Source organism: Anas platyrhynchos, chromosome Z (assembly GCF_047663525.1).
Source record: "Anas platyrhynchos isolate ZD024472 breed Pekin duck chromosome Z, IASCAAS_PekinDuck_T2T, whole genome shotgun sequence".
Classification (NCBI taxonomy): domain Eukaryota; kingdom Metazoa; phylum Chordata; class Aves; order Anseriformes; family Anatidae; genus Anas; species Anas platyrhynchos.
The window spans coordinates 25151618-25171033 of NC_092621.1; the positions used below are offsets into that span (position 1 = coordinate 25151618).

Sequence of the window (19416 nt, forward strand, 5' to 3'; positions counted from 1 at the left end):
AATCAGAGGTTCCCATGGCCATGGGTGACCAAAGCTAGCAACAAAATGTCTTCTGGAAGTGAAAATGAGATGGAAAGGTATAACTTTTAATGTGTGGTATAGCTATCTAGGTTGAATGTATTATGCAATATGTTTGTCATAAGAAGACAACATAGTAAGTTTCCTTTTGACAATACATATATTGACTAATGAAAACCCTGTTTCCATAGACTTACGTGAAGAGCCAAGATAAACAGTTTGCTGCAGCTACTATTCAGGCTATAGGCAGATGTGCAACTAACATCACGGAAGTGACTGACACGTGCCTTAATGGCCTTGTATGTTTGCTGTCCAACAGAGATGGTAAGCTAAATGTTCTGCCTGTTTTCTGAGTGGCTGATGGCTTGAAACCTTTTCTTAATAGGAACTGCACAGAGCAGATCACATAATAAAGTATATGGAGGCTTGGCTTGTGTAAGAATTTCAGTGACATAGCTGATAAAAATAGTGACTTTGGTGCTTCTTGTTTGAATCACGTCAAAATGCTCTCATAATCACTAGGTACTTGTCTTCTCTTTTGTGCTCTCATAATCCCTGGGTATTTGTTCTCTCTTTTGTTAGCAAGATTAAATCCTTGTTGCCTGCAATGATGAGTCTACCTGTTTTTTCTCAAAATGCTGTTAATTGTTGAAGTGTACTGTTGTGAGTATCCTAGATGATAGTAGAAGTTTTGCTGTTATATGTTCAGTTGCATCAAAACAGTTATCCTGTAGAGGGTGCTGAAAGCTTGGAATGGCTTTTTAGTACATCAATGTCTTACTGGAAAACCTATTAAATAGTTTTTGTATAAACAGTCCCAAATTTGTCTTGTTCTTATAATTTAGTCTTCTTCTATTTTTATATAGTGATATGCAGTTGCAAGAAATAGAACAAGAATTAGATAAAATTAAATAGGATATAGTAGCACTGTAAATCAATACCTGATAATATTGTATATTCTGACTAGTAACCAAGGAATATTATGCAGAAGGAAGTCAATAAGATAATCAGAAAATTATTGTAAATTTTCAAGTCAACATGGGTGTTGTTAAATATCAGAAATGCAGTTGAGACAGAAGTAGTCAAAAATAATAATGTCAGGAAAAGGAGTAGAAGCATGTTTTTTTTCATGTGCAGCGGGGATAGAGTAATCAGAATTGTACAGCGAACACAGATGAGATCTACTCTAAGCTTTGAAAAGCAGCATTGATTGCTCTTCATATCTATTGGATATATTTTTTCTGATAATCCTAAGAAGGTCTTTATTAGGGACATTGCTTTGGTAGGGTGTAGTCCTATCAGTGTGACCCACTGATGCATTCAGAACTTTCTCTTGTTTGATTTATGCTCTGCAAGTCCTTCTTCTCTCCTGCTTAACTTCATAACAGAAATTTCTGAGAGGCCTTGGTGTATAGCTTGCTAGTTTTAATCTATGTAACTTTACTTTCATGTTGCTCTGGACCTTTTGTCCCTCTGTGCATTTCTAGTTATCCACTGTGTTTAAAATGTATTCCATTGTTGTGTTATAACACAGTTTCTGCAATGTGACTTAGGTAAATTTTTTTTGTACTAAAGTTCATGAATATACCCATATTAGAAATACTGCCTTCAAAGTTTACTCGATTCCTTTTAATTCTATTAGCAATGTTCCTCTAGGTTGGTAGGCTCCTTTCAGCATGTACAAATCCACATTTTCTTCTATGTATGATAATTAAACTTCAGAATATTGAACTTATTAAATAATAATCCTCCTTTTAGTTTTCTTGCATGGGTTTTCTTTCTGCTAATAAGGAACTCATATAAGAAGAAACAGCTTTTTTATTATAGCTTCTCAAGTTACGATTTTCTTCAAAGTAATTCCATATGTGTTTATACACACACACAAAATACATATTCATTTGCATAAATGTGTGCATGTATATAAAGGTATGTCTCAACAAGATTAGTTGTCTTGACTGGTTCTAAGTAATTGTCTAGCAAGTACTTCTGAAGGTCCTGAAAGACATTTCATTACTTTATTTTATAAATCTAACCATAATCTTCTTGTGCTTACTATTTTGAAAGGCCACAAAGGACATATTTAAGATCTTTTAAACCTGGCAACTGGCAAATTTCTTTACCATATGCACAGTGTCTTTTTCTAAAAAGTAAGTTGAATGGCATAACTTACATGGTACCTTTTCCTTAGGAAGCAGGAAATTTCTGGTAGTCACAGCTTGTTGAGCATGAAGAGCTTTGGGCATGGGAGGGGAAAAAAAACATTTGGTACATGTAGGAGAACTAAAATTCAGTTGTCATGGTTGATCCTGCTTTCTTCCAATTTTCATTCTTAAAGTATACAAGCAAGCTGCTTGTCCTGCCGCTACTTATGGTTGTCCCAAAACTGGAAGCAGTTCAGCTCCCTCTGTGTAGCATGAAGCCCAATTTGGTAAGTCTAGAAGGTTTTGGCATCCCAGAAAGCAGAATCAGCTCTCTCTTCCCTTCACTGTTTTATCATTTTTGGGGAATTTACTTCAGCATAGAAGAAAGGTGGGCAAATTAATTCTACCAAATCAAAACAGAATCATGAAGAATGAGCTTATGGCAAAACTGCCTTCCCGTTCTGTTGGTCTTGTTCTGGAAAGGTTTCTACTGAAAAAACATGTTTTCTTAGTATGGGAGCTGAGCCAAGAATCATTCTGGAAGTTAAGTGCTGAGAGTGCAATTAAAGCTGCCTCTTCAGCAGTTAGTTAAGCCCACCTGGGATAACTTTCCATGGAACTCTCTAGGTGTCTCATCATAGAACTCTCTAGTTTCTGCATGGACTTCTGTGATTGAAATATGTTTTTTGTTTTGTTTTGTTTTACCATAGCCCCCTACTTCCATGAACAGGGGAAGTTTGCTTTTAAAAATGCACTCATAAACACACCAAACTTCAAGAGCAGTTTTCCTCTTATAGAATCACTAGAATGGTTTGGATTGTAAGGGACCTTAAACATAATCTAATTCCAACCCTCCTTCCATGAGCAGGGACACCTTCCATTAGATGAAGTTACCCAAAGCCCCAGCCAATCTGGCCTTGAACACTTGCAGGAGTTGGGCCATTCACAGCTTCTCTGGACAACCTGTTCCAGTGCCTCAGCACCCTCTGAATAAAGAATTTATTCCTCATATCTAATCTAACTCTCTTCCCTCTTTTAATGTAAAGCCATTACTCCTTGTCCTATCACTACACTCCCTGGCAAAGAGCCCTTTTCCAGCTTTATTGTAGGCGCTTTTAGATACTGGAAGACCTCTTTATGGTCTCCCTAGAACCTTCTCTTCTCCAGGCTGAACAGCCCCATCTCTCTCAGCCTGTCCTCATAGGAGAGATGCTGCAGCCCTCTGATCATCCTTGTGGCCCTCCTCTGGACTCGATCCAACAGATCTATGTCCTTCTTGTGTTGGAGTCCTGAGAGCTGAATGCAGCACTCAGGTGTGTTCTCACAAGAATAGAGTAGAGTTACTTCCCTCAACCTCCTGGTCCTGCTTCTTTTCATGCAGCCCAGGATATGGTTGGTTTTCTGGGCTGTCAGTACACATTGTTGGCTCATGTTGAGCTTCTTATCAACCAACACCTCCAGGTTCTTCTCTTCAAAGCTTCTCTCAATCCATTCTCCACCCAACCTATATTTTTGCTTGGCATTGCCCAGCCTGTCCCTGACACAAGGGACAGGACCTTTTACTTGGCCTTGTTGAACTTGTGGTTCTCACAGGCCCACCTTATAAGCCTGCCTACATCACTCTGGATGGCATCCCCTCCCTTCATTGTGTTGACTTCACCTCATAGCTTGGTGTCATAGCAAACTTGCTGAGAGTGCACTGATTCCCCCTGTCAGTATCACTGACAAAGACATTATACTGCATGGATCCCAGTATCAACTCCTAAGGAATGTCACTTGTCACTGATCTCAACTTGGACTTTGAGCCATAGACCACAACTCTCTGTGCAACCATCCAGCCAATTCCTTACCTGCTGAATGGTCCATCCATCAATTCCATCTCTACAGTTTAGAGACAAGGATATCATGCAGGACAGTATCAAGTGCTTTGCACAAGTCCAGTAGATGATTTCAGTTGCTCTTTCCCTATCCACCAGTGCTATAACCCTGTTGTAGAAGGCCACCAGATTTGTCAGGCATGGTTTGCCTGTAGTGAAGTTGGCTGTCACCAATCACCTCCTTATTTTCAATGTTTCTTAGCATAGTTTCCATGAGGATCTACTCTTTCCCTGCCTTGTTTTTGGAAGCCATGTTGAGGTCTTAAAACTATTGTAATTCCTCATCTCCTGAAGGAAGCACAAACAGAAAAGTTATTTTGGCTCTTTGGTGTGACATTTGGCATTTCGCTAATGCATTTCCATTAGCAATTGCCTTGAAAATTTGAGCTGACTGCTAGCTTCACTAAGATGACATAAAAGTCATTTTAGGTGTAAGAGACAGATGGGATTGTAAGAAGTCTGTTTTGTCTGTCTGAAGTGAATATACTAGAGAACTGGCAGGTTTTTCTCAGGTGGCTTTCCTTTCCTGTTGAAATTTGCAATCTGTGGATAATAAACAATGTAAAAACAATTGTAGGAAGCACAGTGAAAACAACTTTATTTTTCCCTAGTAATTTATACAAATTTGAACAGGCAAGTTCTAAAATCACTGGAACTGTTAATACCTCAGGTAACTACTACCTACCTAGTAGAATTACTGTTAGAATGAAGTAAAAGTAAACCAACTTTTTGTATTGTGCAGTTGATGTGTATTACTGTGATTTCAGAATTGAGTTGTCTTTATTACAAGTGTGGAAAAATAAACCAGGTGAAAACACAGATTTCAGGCAATTCTGAAAAGAAGAAATTTAAAGTTTGTTTTCGTACCTAGCTCTTAATAATTACCTTTTAACATTACTTTGAATCATCTGCATAACCTTCTAAACAACACGAATTAGTTACTTGTAGGGCTTGCTATGAAATTCGATCAATATATTCTTCTAAAAAATAGCAGAAGTAATTTTGCAGCTTTTAGAAATAGTGCTTATTTAAATTACAGAATGTGGATAAATTGGCCTTCAGGTCAGTGTTTTAGTTTCCACATGTATCTGTTAAGTATTGGAAAAAATTAGGTAGAACATCAGTGATATAAAATGTAGTATTTCAGAATGCAGCTTTTGAGTGTTCACTGGTAATATGCGTCTTGCTAGGTTGTTTTCCTGAGTTTCTGTTGTAATGTGGCCAACTTCTCAATTATGAAAAGGACTCTAATTCATTCCCCACAAGTTATTGTCCACTACATTGTTAGCCTTAGAAACACATCATTATTTAGTGAGGTGGAATGTTGTGTAACTGGATATATTTTAGGGTTTTGAGAATTTGTCATGTTTCAGGGTCTGTGGTGTGTGACTGAATATATGTTAGGTTTCAGAGAAGTGCACATGCTCCAGGATCTTCAGAGATTATTCTACTCAGAGTAGCCATTACCATATTGCCTAGAAATTGTTTGAAGAAAACTGACAATGAACATAACATGATTTTTATTATGACTTGTTACTTAGTATACTAAGACTTATGAAAAATTGCTAATACGTCATTTAGTTTCCTTTTGTTGGTTAAGGTTTTCCCAACCAACTTTTCCGATATATTTATTTTTTATTTTAAGAATTTGCCTTGCTTTCTATGATCTTTAGATATAAAATAATTTACACATGACTCACAACCTTTGTATTCATTTATTCTTGTCTTATATGTACTTCTTAGATAACTGTAGCAGATTTACATTTTAAAATTTTCATAATAGCCATTCACAGTGCTAGTAATTTTCTTTCTTATGTTGTTTTCTGATTTTACTTATATGATATAAAAGCTGGTATCTTTGTGTCTTTGACTAGATGCATGTTATATACTCATTTTGGGGATTCTTCATGTGCACAAAGCAAGCCTTAGAAAGCCTCTTTTTTCTGAATTACATCAGCCTTTATTCTAACATTAAATACATTAATTATAAATACATACTTTTGCTTTTACTTTCTTTTTTTTTGGTATCTGGACTCATGGAACCAAGTTACAGTTCTGATTCAGTTCTCTAAATTTGCTTCCACACACTGCACTGAAGTATTTCCCATGTTGACACTTCATAATGTGCACTTAAGTTCATCATGATTAGTTCAATGTTGTCAACAATATTTTTAATAATGACTTCATGTCCACCTCAGTCTTTTGGGTTCAGTTTTATTTTGCTTAACCATTCCCCCTGTTAAGTTGTATCACAAAGTACTCAAGAGTGGAGGTTGTTTTACTAATTTATCTCACTCTAAAAATTCCAGGTTGTCATTTTAAAATTTTAAGAATTTTCTTATTTTAATATCTGCAGTAAGAAAGTGGACAAAATACAATTCCAGTTGAATTGGTCTGTAAGATTATGGCAAATCTTGAGATATATATGTAGACGTGTTATGGTTTCCTCTTTGCAGTATTAACCTTGCTTCAATAAATTAGTTAGAAAAATGACTGAGATGTCATGTCAAATAAAGGATGACACAAAAGCTGCAAGCTAAAATTTAAGTTTCTCAGAGGCTTATGGCATAATGTTACATATTCGGAGCTTTAGAATAGCCTTACTCTGTTTTTTTTTAGAAAGCAAACTAATCTGTAAAATAGAAATCTCTTCCCTATCCTGTACTTTTGAAACTTCATCTTTCTTGACTGTGGGATGAATGGTCCATGTATCAGTTTCACTCCTCAAAGGTAGGAATATTTCTGAGATGTTTAAGGAATGGTAGTTGTGTTTCTTCTTTGTTTTAAACATTGATACTTTAGGAAAAATAGTTACTTCCTTTCTGTAGTATAAATGAAAATGAGAATTATGTTGAACTCTTGCAGTAGTCTTTTGTTTTGGTTTCAGCTTTGGCTATGTTTGACTTTACTTCATCTTTCCTTACAGGATGAGTTTACTCTTGCATAGAGGCTTCCCTCTGCACCAGTGGGTTTTTTTTCAGCTTCAAAAATTGCACATTTCATACAAGTTGATCAGGCTGTGAATGTTACTTGCTACAGTAGTTAAGCAGTCCAATGCATGACTTTGACATAAATCTTACAACAGCTTGCCTATTTAGAAGCTTCATTTGAATGTACTAGAGATTAGGTTACAGATCTGAGAGAGACTGTTTGGAAGGTGGAAAAGTGCAACAGAAATGTTTAGGTGTTTCTCTTGTTTAAGAATGAGCTGTCACTTTTAACATTGTATATTTCTTTGAACTGTTTGTATTTTTAATGCAGATACCAAATTACTTATGAATATACATAATTTCAATGAAAAGCAGATGTTTTTCATGCTGTTCCTCAGTTTGAAAAGGAGAAATACAAACAGCTTTACTAAAAGGCAATTTCAAAAAAAGGATGTGGTAGGATGCTATTTTTACATTTAGAACATTGCTTTGTTCTTTTTGCTGCTTGTAACTTGCATCTAGAAGCTGAACTTTGTATTACTTAGTAAAGTGGTTTACATCTTTGTTACAAAGCAAATGGAATTCACTTCTGCAAAACATATTTTGAAAGCTGATAACATCTTTGGCAATTAATTATTTATGACTTTTTCTTCTGCATAAATGCTTTTTAAAAGTAATAATTTGCTTTGTCTTAAACAGAAACTGTGGTTGCTGAAAGTGTTGTTGTCATTAAGAAATTGCTACAAACCCAGCCAGCACACCATGGTGAAATTATTAAGCATATGGCCAAGCTCTTGGATAACATTACAGTGAGTATTTTTGCACATTGCCTTGTTGAGTAATATTTTTATTGTAAAGCAATAAAAATCACACAGTCTCCTTTGAATCTGAACCAAGGAAGGAAATAAATGTATTAGAGAAGTAGAACAATTTTTAAAATGTTTTAATTTTCATAAAATACAATTTTTTTCTCATTTTAAGAGGAAATAGAAGTTATCGTGTGGATCAATTTATGCCTGAAATTTGGGAGGCTGCTTTTTAAGAAATACCTGAAATATTTAGTATTGCTAGTACTGTTATGACAAATGAAATGTATTTAGACTTCAGAGCATGGAGTGGGTAAACTGAAATGAAAATAAGGGAAAGGTAGAACTGAACTTGAGGATTCTCAAAATATTATCTTAATGATGTGTGGTGGAGTTTAAAAATCGCTGTATTATAAATTGTTCTTGGTACCTCTGTTTGTGATTTAAACTGATAGGCAGCTAAGCACCACACAGCTGTTTACACATATGCTCACCCTCATGCATCCCCTACCACAGTGGGATGGGGGAGAGAATTAGAAAAAAAAATAAAAAAAGTGCAAGAACCAAAGAGGTGGTTATCCCAGACAGGAGTACAGACCGGGAGAGAAACTCACTGAGAGCAGCCCTGTGGAGAGAGACTTGGGGGTCCTGGTGGATGAAAGGCTCAACATGAGCCAGCTATGTGCATTTGCACCCAAAAGGCCAACTGTGTACTGGGCTGCATCAGCAGAGGACTGGCCCCTCTGCTCTGCCCTTGTGTGTCTCCATCTGGACATCCAGGTTTGGAAACTCCTGCATGAGAATGATGTAGACATGTTAGACCAAGTCCAGAGGATGGCTACAAAGATGATCAGAGGACTGGAGCACCTCTCCTATGATGAAAGGCTGAGAGAGCTGGAGATGTTCAGCCTAGAGAAGAAGAGGCTCCAGGGAGACCTCATTGCAGCCTTTCGGTACTTAAAGGAGTCTTATAAAAAGGATGGAGAAGCATAGCTTGGAAGAGAAGGATGGCTTGGGTAGATAATGATAGGACAAGGCGTAATGGTCTTAAGCTAAAAGAGGATAGATTTGGACAGGACATTAGGAGGAAATTCTTCACTGTAAGGGTAGTGAGGCACTGGCAGAGGTTGCCCAGAAAAGATGTGGATGCCCCATCCCTGGAGGTGTTCAGGGCCAGGCTGGATGGGGCCTTGGCCAACCTGATCTAGTGGTGCTGGGTGGCATCCCTGCTTATGGCAGGGGGATTGGAGTTAGGTGATCATTAACGTCCCTTCCAATCCAAGCCATTCTATGATGCTAAGTGATGTGGAATACACTTACTCACCACCAGCAAACTGATGTCCAGCCAGTCCCTGAGCAATGGCAGCCCCCTGGCCAACTCACCCTGGTTTTATGGGATCATAACATTATATGGTATGGGATTTCTGTTTGGCCAATTTGAGTCAGCTGTGCTTGTTGTGTCCTGTCCTAGCTTCTTGTGCACCCCCAGCCTCCTCTCTGGCAGCGCAGCATGAGAGGTAGTGGAGTCCTTGACTCACGAACAACTAAAACATTGTTTTTTGTGTGTTATCAGCACTTTTTTCATCACAAATTCAAAGCACAGCACCATAACAGCTACTAGGAAGAAACTTAGCTCTATCCCAGCTGAAACCAGGACAATATAAATTATTCTATACCTCTTACACCTTGATCAGGTCCCACACTTTCCAATACATTTCCATTGATTACCATCAATCTCCTGCCATTTCATATATGTACAGGTATCATTCCATTTGTCTGTGGGCCATCCTTCTAAAATGTCCATTGAGGTCATTTAGTCCATGACTTTGTGTTCCATCTGTCACAATAGTCCTTCAGGGCAGGAGAGATGGTATGTGTTATTGGATTGATGCATGCTGAAGCCAGCTCTGGTTCCATCACCACTGTGCTTGACAGTTCAATCACTGCTGTACTTGCCCAGCTCCATTAAGATTCATTCTCCATCAATTTGGGTGGTTCTTACTATAATACTATTGACATGACACATAGTAGCCATAGTAGCAATGACCCCCTGCAACCCCCCCCGGTCAGCGCAGCAGGAGGGCAGGAGGTATTCCAGGCATGCAGCAGCAGTTCCCCTGTGGAGCTGCAGCCAGTGGAGAGGAGCCCACGCAGGAGCAGGGGGTCTGGGGGGAGCTGCCCCCACCCGTGGAGGACCCGTGCTGGAGCAGTTTGCTCCTGGGGGATGGATGGACCCTGTGGGACAGAGCCGTGTGGGAGTAGTGCTTGAGGAGCTGCTGCCTGTGGGCAGCGCCCGCAGGCTCAGTTCGGGAAAGACAGCATCCCGTGGGAGGGACCCACGGGGAGCAAGGGCAGAGAAGGACCGTGAAGGAGCAGCAGAGACAAAGCATCAGAGACTGACCGCAGCCCCCATTCCCCGTGCCCCTGTGCTGCTTGAGGGAAGAAGGTAGAAGATGGGGGGAAGGTGATTACAGTTTTCTTTGAGCTTCTCAGTGTTCTAGCCTGTTAGTATAGGTAATAAATATATTAATCTTCCTATGCTGAGTCTCTTTTGCCCATGACTATAATTGTTGAGTGATCTCTCAGTCCTTATCTTGACCTCTAAGTCCTTTTCAGCCCTTTCCATTTGAGGAGAGGAGTGAGAAAGGACTTGTGGTGGAGTTCAGCATTGTGCCCCAATGGTAGCCAAAATTGATCTCTCAATAATTATTTTTCTGTAGATGCTATAAATAAGACAGTTCAGTTTCCTAGAATTACATGTTTATTGATCACAGAATCACAGAATTGTAGGGGTTGGAAGGGACCTCAAGACATTATCGGGTTCAACCCCCCTGTAAAGCAGGTTCCCTAGAGCAGGCTGCCCAGGTAGGCATCCAGGTGGGCCTTCAGTAACTCCGGAGAAGGAGACTCCACAACCTCCCTGGGCAGACTGTCCCAGTGCTTCGTCACCCTCACCATGAAGAAGTTCTTTCTCATGTTGGTGCAGAACCTCCTGTGATCCATTTTTTGACAATTGGCCCTTGTCCTATCCTCAGATAATGATTGAGCAGTAAATAGTTTCTAAATCAGTGAATCTTCTATTTTCCATAGTAATAAATATGGGAATGTTTGGAATGTTAAAAGAAAAAAGGCATAGTCTTCGCAGTCCATTCATTCAGAACATGCTGACCAGAGCCTAAAGGGTCCCTACAAGAAAACTGGAAAGGGACTTTTTACAAGGGCATGTAGTGATAGGACAATGGGTTGTGACTTTAGACTGAAAGAGACTAGATTTAGATTAGATATAAGGAAAAAAATCTTTGCTGTGGGGGTGGTGAGGCACTGAAATGGGCTGTCCTGAGAATGTGGTGCCCCATCCCTGGAAGTGTTCAAGGCCAGGTTGGATGGAGCTTTGGACAGCCTGGTCTAGGAGAAAGTGTCCCTCCCCGCCCAAGGCAGGGTTGAAACCAGATGATCCTTAAGGGTCCCTTCCAACCCAAACCATTCTGTGATTAAACAAATAAATCTTTGGCAACTGAAATGTGTTTCGGAACTGTTAGTCAAACTTCATAGTTTATGTAGAGGCGATATAATTGTACTATAACTGTTCATATCCAGAATTTAAAGAGGCTGAGATATTGCTGCTAATTATATATCAAATAAGTATTACTTATTTTATAACAATCGCCCATGTTTTCAGAAAATATGAGCAATAATTTGATTAATAATTATAGTCTTGTAAGTTGTGGATAATCTTACCATATGCATTTTCTGGCACTTCTCCAAATGGAGTTGTCATCTTACTAACACGTTTATTATACAAGAAAAAATAAGTATTTCATAAATATCCTATTTAACATTTGTAAATTTTTGTAGCTAATATTTATTTTTTTTAGATTAATACCTTAGTGGAAGTATTTCATATTATAAATACAGATAACTTTTTTTAAAAATAACATTTTTTTACGTTGGATAAAGGGAAAAATAAGACATGCAGTACTTGAACCACTGTAAGATACTAGCATTCTACAGTAATGAGGCTGTACAGAGTAACAGAAGATGGTGGTATTGGAGAGCAGTCTGTGGAAAAGAATGGTAATAGAAATAAAACAAAAATCAAAATCTGAATCTGAACCCTGCCTCTTGTTCAAGAAAGCAGCTGTGATAGAGATGCTGTAGGCTTTCCAGGATGGTTGTTTTAATTCTTGTTTGACAACTTTCACTGTGGTTTTTAAATAACAGCTGCCTGAAATTTATCTTCCTCAGATTTTTTAGAAATTTGGATTAAAGAAAAAATTTGGAAGAAACTCTTGTTTACAATGACTAGCTTTCCCAATGCTGTATCATTATCCTGAAATAACTTGCATTTTTGAAAATGTTTGAAAATTGCTTCAGACACTTCTGAAAGGGGTAAAGATTTTTATTCATGTTTAGAAAACAATATAACTGCTGGGGATGTGAGTTTAAAATTTCATTATCTAATAAAACATTACTGAAATTTCCTAGGTTTGCCCATGTAATTTAAATAATTATCTCACTGTAGGCAAGAATGATTGCAAGTTAGCAACATAGTTGCCTCAGTTTTTCTCCACTATAGGATATAAAGACACAAATAAGTTATTCCTGACACTTAACAACATAAACGCGGAATACACATACGTACACACACAGACATATACGCTTTTGTTGAAGTATGTTTTACACAGATGTTTATTCTCATAGAATCATAGAATATCCCAATGATCCCATAAGGATCATTAAGTCCAACTCCTGGCTTCATGCAAGACCACCCAAAAATCAGACCATGTGTCTGAGCACGTTGTCCAAACACCTCTTGATCTCCATCAGGCTTGGTGTCATGACCACTGCCCTGGGGAGCCTGTCCCAGTGCCCCACCACCCTCTGGGTGCAGATCCTTTCCCTAACCCCCAGCCTGACCCTCCCCTGTCCCAGCTCCATGCCGTTCCCTCGGGTCCTGTCGCTGTCCCCAGAGAGCAGAGCTCAGCACCTGCCCCTCCGCTCCCCTCGTGAGGGAGCTGCAGGCTGCCATGAGGCCTCCCCTCAGCCTGCTCTGCTCAGGGCTGAGCAAACCAAGGGACCTCAGCCTCTCTTCATACGTCTTGTCCTCTAGACCCTTCACCATCTTAGTAGCCCTCCTTTGGAGGCTCTTGATTAGTTTTATGTCCATCTTCTATTGTGGCTCCCAAAACTGCATAGAGTTCTCAAGGTGAGGCCATACCAGCGCAGGACGATCACATCCATTGACTGACTGGCTAGCAATGTCATTCATGGTTCATCTCAAGGTCTGACTGTCCCTTTTGGCTGCCAGGGCACACTTTTGAATCATATTCATCTTACTGTCGACCAGAACCCCCAGATACTTTTCTGTGGAGCTACTCTCCAGCCTCTCATCCCCCAGCCTGTACATATAGTCAGGGTTGCCTCATCCCAGGTGCAGCCTCTGGAACTTGCTCTTGCTGAGTTTTACGTGGTTATTGCCCAGTCCTAGCTTTTCAACAGCTCTCTGTTTTTACTGACCTCTTCTGTTAGGGAAATTTTTCTGTACTCATTTTTCAATTTGGATTTAAATTTAAGAGACCTACCTTATTTTCTGTGCAAAAGCGTACCACTGCCTTGAAAGGACTCTTGCATTTAGACAAAGGAGAAACAACCGAATATGATATTGAGTGAGCTTGAAAGTAGCTGGGGGGCAGGGGAGTGCAAGCAAATAAATTGTTTGGTGCTTCGTAGAATTGAATTTAATTTAATAGTATGTAAAACAGCAGAAAGAATGAACAGAACAATATACAGTTAAAAAAAGCATGTAAGGTAAAAATGACCCTTTTGATTGTTTTGCCGTGTTTTAGTTTAGGTAAATGTTCAACACTTCACCACTAAAATAAAATTGATGGGAACTGGATGGAATGACATTTTCCATTGGTGCCTGAATTTGTTGCCCTAATGTGGTTATAAGCTTCACTTGTATTAAGCTGAAATTATAATTGTCAATGATGAGGTGCCTAAAAATCTTCCATAGCAATGTTTCTTTCAGGTCATCTGATCTGAAACTTACTCATTCATACGGAAGATCTTCAGAAGCCATTTGGAAAGTAACAGAATGTATAGTAAGCTAAATATTATATGACCAACTATAATAAATGTTAGAAAGTTCAATTAAAATATACAGAGCTCTTGTAGATCATTCACTCTTTTTATAATAAAACTTTAAGACTAGGTCTATTTCAGTTTGTCCTTTAACTAATGTTTCTTATATATCTAAAAAGAGTGCTTATTTTTCTCCCTTTTTTGTGTATGTTCTCATTTATATGTTAAACTTTCACCTCAGGTGTGCCTAAGCAACGATCTATGAGATCTATTTTCTGTGTGGTATTTGTTGTGTACCCAGACCTGTACAGAGAACAGCTCAGTCTAGCAATATTCCAGGTTCTTTCCTCCACACTTCAAAAGCTGAAGGTCTGTTTTGTGCTTTTGTGTGTGTGTTGGTTTGTACTTTTTTTAAGATATTAAGAGAATAATTGGATCTCTGTATTATTATTTTTTTTAAGATCAGGAAGAAGTTACCATTTGGCTTTTAATCTGCTGGTGTGTTGTGATACTGGCTGAGTCTGAAAGTCCTCTTAACAGAGTAGCCTTATATTCAGCACTAGCCAATAATTGCTGCTTTAGGGATAAGAACTAAAATACAAGAGCAAGTTGATCATGATGTTCCTCCTACATACCTTCTCAGCCTCTGACTGGAGGCTTAACATTGCTATCTGCATCATCATGTCTAGTAATCCAAAAACTGTACTATAAATAACCTCTCACTCTTGTGAGAGGTTATTGTATCTCTTCTAAAACCTTTTCCTCTTCTCTTTGTCTTTCCTGATACTGGTGTGTTTTTTGAAATGGGGACACCAGAACTTGCACACAGTAGTCAGAATATGAAGAAATTTTAAGCAGTGGCATAATGTTTTTTTTTTGATCTTTTTGATCTTACTTTTCCTATGGTTTGTCTTCCTTTTGACTTCTGTTGAACACTGAGTTAATATTTCCAAAGAATTGTGGTTTATGATCCCAAGATATTCTTCACTAGAAAGCATTTGGATTCTGTGAGTGTGTTTAGAATTTTTTTTTCTGAAGTTCTGTTGATGATCTTTCAAGGCCATCTGCGTCACCTCTGATCATTTAAAAATATTACTTAATTAGTCACCTGCAACTCTTCAGGCATGGTTTTAGTTTTGGATTGCTTTGAATAATTTTGTGTCAGCAGACTTTGTCACCTTACTAGATAACTCCTCAGTTACTCACAGCTCTGTTGAGCAGCATGTTTTCTCCTACAGGTCCCTGAGGGACATTTAATGATTTTAACTTTTATTTGCAACTGTTTTTCTGTCTTTTATATTTTTTATGGTCTTTTTAATTCATGAGAGTACCTTTCCACCTGGTAAAGGATGGAGTTTTTACAAAGATGCTGATGAGGGGCTTTTTCAAAAGCTTCTAGAATATTTTCTCATTATATAATCATATCTATTTTTTTTAGAAAATGTCTTTCTTTTGAAACATCTATAGTCCAGAATTTGCCTAAGCGCAAATACTAGCAGTTTTAATCTGAGTTAAGTTACAAGTGGATTGGCTAGACTAGGTTAATTAAATTGGGTTAACACCTGAGACTCTCTTTTTGTACCTTTTCTTTATGTTGACAGTTTGACGTTATCACATCAAAATCCCCTTTCCATTTCTGATTTCAAATAAACTTTTAAAAATCACAATTTCAGGATGCAGAAAATCAGACCTAATTTGCAATTTATTTGAATATCTACTTGTTTTGTGACAAATGTAGATAACCAAAATGGTTCATTTTAAGTTGTTCTTCAGCCTGGTATTTTGTGTAATAAGGTTAGAGCTGAATAACAATAACTTTTGAATTGTGCTGCTTAGAATGATCTGTTAAATCTTTATAGATGTTTCTCTCTAACTGCTGTAAGTAACCAGAATCTTAATTTGAAGGAAGAGAGTATGCCTGGTTTTTTGTTTGTTTTGTTTTGTTTTGTTTTTGTTTTGTCATTGTTATTATTTCCCAATATTTATTTATTTTCCTCCAGACAGGTAATGGGTTAAAATGGCTGTAGAAACTGCTTTCTGGTACCAAGGCTTGAGAAGTGCACTTAACCACTTGCTCAGGGCACATAGAATAAAACATAAGGCAAAGTAATTTACAATCCTGTTTGCTTTTGAGGACAATGCAGAGCAGGGCAGAATAATGGAAGTATTATTTCCAGCATTTTTGTCGATTCAAGGTCCCTACTTATGCTATACTGGAAAAGGCAATGAAGGTCTAGAAGTGGCTTCCTTTCTTGTTTGCTGTTTTGAACACTTTGGAAACAATGGCTGCAAGATCATGCACTTGATATTACATTGTTGAGTACTGGAAGACTTAAACAGGGAATAAAAATCTGAAAATATTGTGTGATTTTGACCCCAAATGAATCCAGTGACACGGAAACATTGGGTTCATCAGTTCCTCATATACTTTTCATTAAAATGGCCTCTACTTAGAGTTTGATTCAAAAAAATCACTAATTGATATTGATTCTTATTGCACAAAATTGTGTTGAATATATACTATATTTATATAGTAAGCTAACCACCTGATTAAAAGGCACACTCATGAGATACTTTATCTGGTTTTCGTTGTCACTGTTTTTCAAACTAAGCTTTGTTTGGTTTGCTTATTTAACATTCTAAAATTATTTTTGCAAGATTTACATTTTGCAAACTGGTTTAATAGAGGGAAAAATTATGAGAATATAGCAGTGTGCATTTTTAGTGCTTTTAAAGTGTAGTCCTGGATTTGACCGGGAAAAGTATAATTCTAATGTTTGTCTTTCATAATATGTACTATTTTTGAAATTAGTCTGCTTTAAGAGGTATTTTTGCTTTATGAAAAGACGGTAATAGAAGAAGGGATGTTTCTAACAGGCTGCTGCCCAAAATGGGGTAGTTGGTGTTCTCTTGTTGAACTCTAATTTTTTAACAAGTCTATAATGAAATATTTAAGAAAAATAAATCTAGCATAACTGAAATCTGAAGTTGCCCATATATTCTTATTTAGAAGTATCTATCTGTACAGCAGGCAACTTGAACTGCTCCAATACTGGAAAATTTAATGTACCACTCAATTACTATTCTTTAGCCCAATTTAAAATAATAGATTGGGAGTGAGGTCTTAATGCAGTGTAACCTTTGGAACATTAGAAATAACCTCTTTCCCTTCTGAAATCAGTGTACAGTAATGACATCAGTCTTACTGTATTACAAGGAACATTTTCTAAGTACATTTGAAGTTTTTATATTTAGCAGTTATTCAGCAGCTTGTTCCCCTCTCCCATACCAAAGGTCCCAAGACCATTTAAATTTTTTATCAATTCACAAAAAAATTTTATCTTCATCTCATTCAATATTTATTTATATTTACATATCTTACATCACTGTGTTATAGCACTCTCAATACAATATTTTGCCAATTATGATGTCTCTTCCTCAAATGTCTTCTCAGAGGGATTTGTTGTTGTTGTTGGACTCTTCTGTTACCACTTTCCATGATATGGTTGATTTTTCTTTCAGTAGAAGCAATCCTTTGTTTATATTTTTGTTATCTCTGTATTTTGCAGCAATGTGCAATATAAAGTCAGGTACTTTGAGGCTGATGTTATTCAAAGAAGTTCCCAAGGTTTCTGGAGCAGTACAACATGGTTAATCATTAAAATTTCTTGTGGATATAATCAGTATTTCTTCAATGTGGTTTAGTGAGACGTTTATTAGGGATTGTGGACCATGGTTTGGAAAATACTATCCTGAACCTTGGTTGTAGTTTGCAAGGTTGCAAATTGACTTGCATTTATTGTCTTTTATGACTGTAACTGAAAAAGTAGTACTGCCAAATTCTAAATGCTTAAAGAGTAGGATTCTCAGCAGTTGTTTCCCATTGTAGTTCAGACACATTTACATGCAATATAAATTATGGACAAATGCTGAAAAAGTAACTAAAACATAAATATAAGATAGTAAGAACTAGTGTTATGAGAATCTCAGTGATGAGATTCACGGGAGAAGACAAGCTCGAGAAATTTATCTAACACAGAGCTCGCAGTGATTTGAAAGTAACCTTATTTAAAAAGATCTGTATATGGTGTAGGCAGTAATTGAAGATGTTAGTGCATGTTTTTACTTAGAAAAAAATGCTAAAAAAAAGTTAGCTGAAATTGCAATTACAGTTGGAAGCTTTCCCCTATTTTTTTTTTTTCTGAACTACAGTCAGTCATTTTACAGGGTAGAACAGTTACATTTTTTCAACATGTGATGAACAAGAATCTATGTAGAACTGGCATTGCATCTGCAAACTATGGTGTTCAAAGACATGTTTATCCCTAAATGAATTTTCTCATCACATGCTTTTTCCATTCCACTCCAGGAAGGAAAATAATGTTATCAGGCGACATATAGTACAAATGCAATTTTTTATTTGATCACCAGGTAATATAGGATAGCCCACATTTGAAAATCGTGTGTATATTACTACATGTAACTCTTGACTGCTTATAGCTTAACTTTGCATGAAGTGTGATCTTCAGCTTCCTTCTGTGTTGTTCCATTCTGCTTTCCCTCCATCTGTGACACTACTGTGCTTTTTAAGTCAGCACCATCTGCACTGGGAGTTCATCCAACAACTGCTCCTTCCAGTTATTTCAGAGAAATGCAGTCAAGTAGCTCCAAAAAAAATAAGACCTATATGAAGTTTCTAATCAGAATGTTTTCACTTAAGGAGTTAGATCCTATTCCAAAAAGGAGAAAACTGATTTTGAACTCTGGTCTACAGAATTCAGTGTGCAGCATGCCTTGCACATTTGCAAAAATAGGGAACTTAGTGGCATAAAATTTTAAACAACAATGGAGAAAAGATAATAATGTCTTAAATTCCTGTGCTTTTAAAGTTGATGGGCAGGAGTTGAGAAAGCTGTGTTGTTGGAAACTGTGTAGTTGGAAACTACGTGTATGAATATAGTCACAAAAAGCACTGTTGTTTCAGCGTGGTGTTCAGCATAATCTCGTGGCAAACATGCCCAACTGAACATCAAACACTTGGATTTTCTTCTGGCTACTGCCTTGTACTGTGAACATGAAGATGTCACTTCTGTGTTTCTGTTTGCATTCCTGCTCTTTTTGCCTTCTCAACTTGTAATGTGTGTTTTTTTGGAATGATATGGGAAGATAAACATCTTTCATGTGTATGTACACTCAATCTGCCATAATGGGTGTGCTGAACAGGATTTAATTTGGGTCTGTATTTCTTTCACAGCGATTGTGTTTAAGTAGTATTTTGTTTAACTTCCTACTGACCATTGTGCAAGTAAACACATATTCTTTGTGAATATGTTAACTTAGAGTGTGTTATGTTTTCTCAGGTTCCAGTAGCAAGAGCCAGCATATTGTGGCTCATTGGGGAGTACTGTGAACGGGTTCCAAAGATCGCACCTGATGTTTTGAGAAAGACAGCCAAGAGCTTCACTAATGAAGATGACCTTGTAAAGTTGCAGATCTTAAGTTTGGGAGCAAAACTCTATTTAACAAACTCAAAGCAGGTAAGGCTTAAATACACAAGAGT

General features: G+C 37.5%; 1 protein-coding gene across 3 annotated transcripts in view; it reads left to right on the forward strand.

The window, feature by feature from the left end:
- AP3B1 (adaptor related protein complex 3 subunit beta 1) overlaps positions 1-19416 on the forward strand; it is a 160676-nt gene that overhangs the window by 61756 nt on the left and 79504 nt on the right. For all 3 annotated transcript variants that reach the window (XM_038170319.2, XM_038170320.2, XM_038170322.2), the window contains exons 13-15: positions 210-342; positions 7666-7775; positions 19217-19393. In XM_038170319.2, the coding sequence (XP_038026247.2) occupies positions 210-342; positions 7666-7775; positions 19217-19393 (420 nt within the window). The remainder of the gene's footprint in view (positions 1-209; positions 343-7665; positions 7776-19216; positions 19394-19416) is intronic.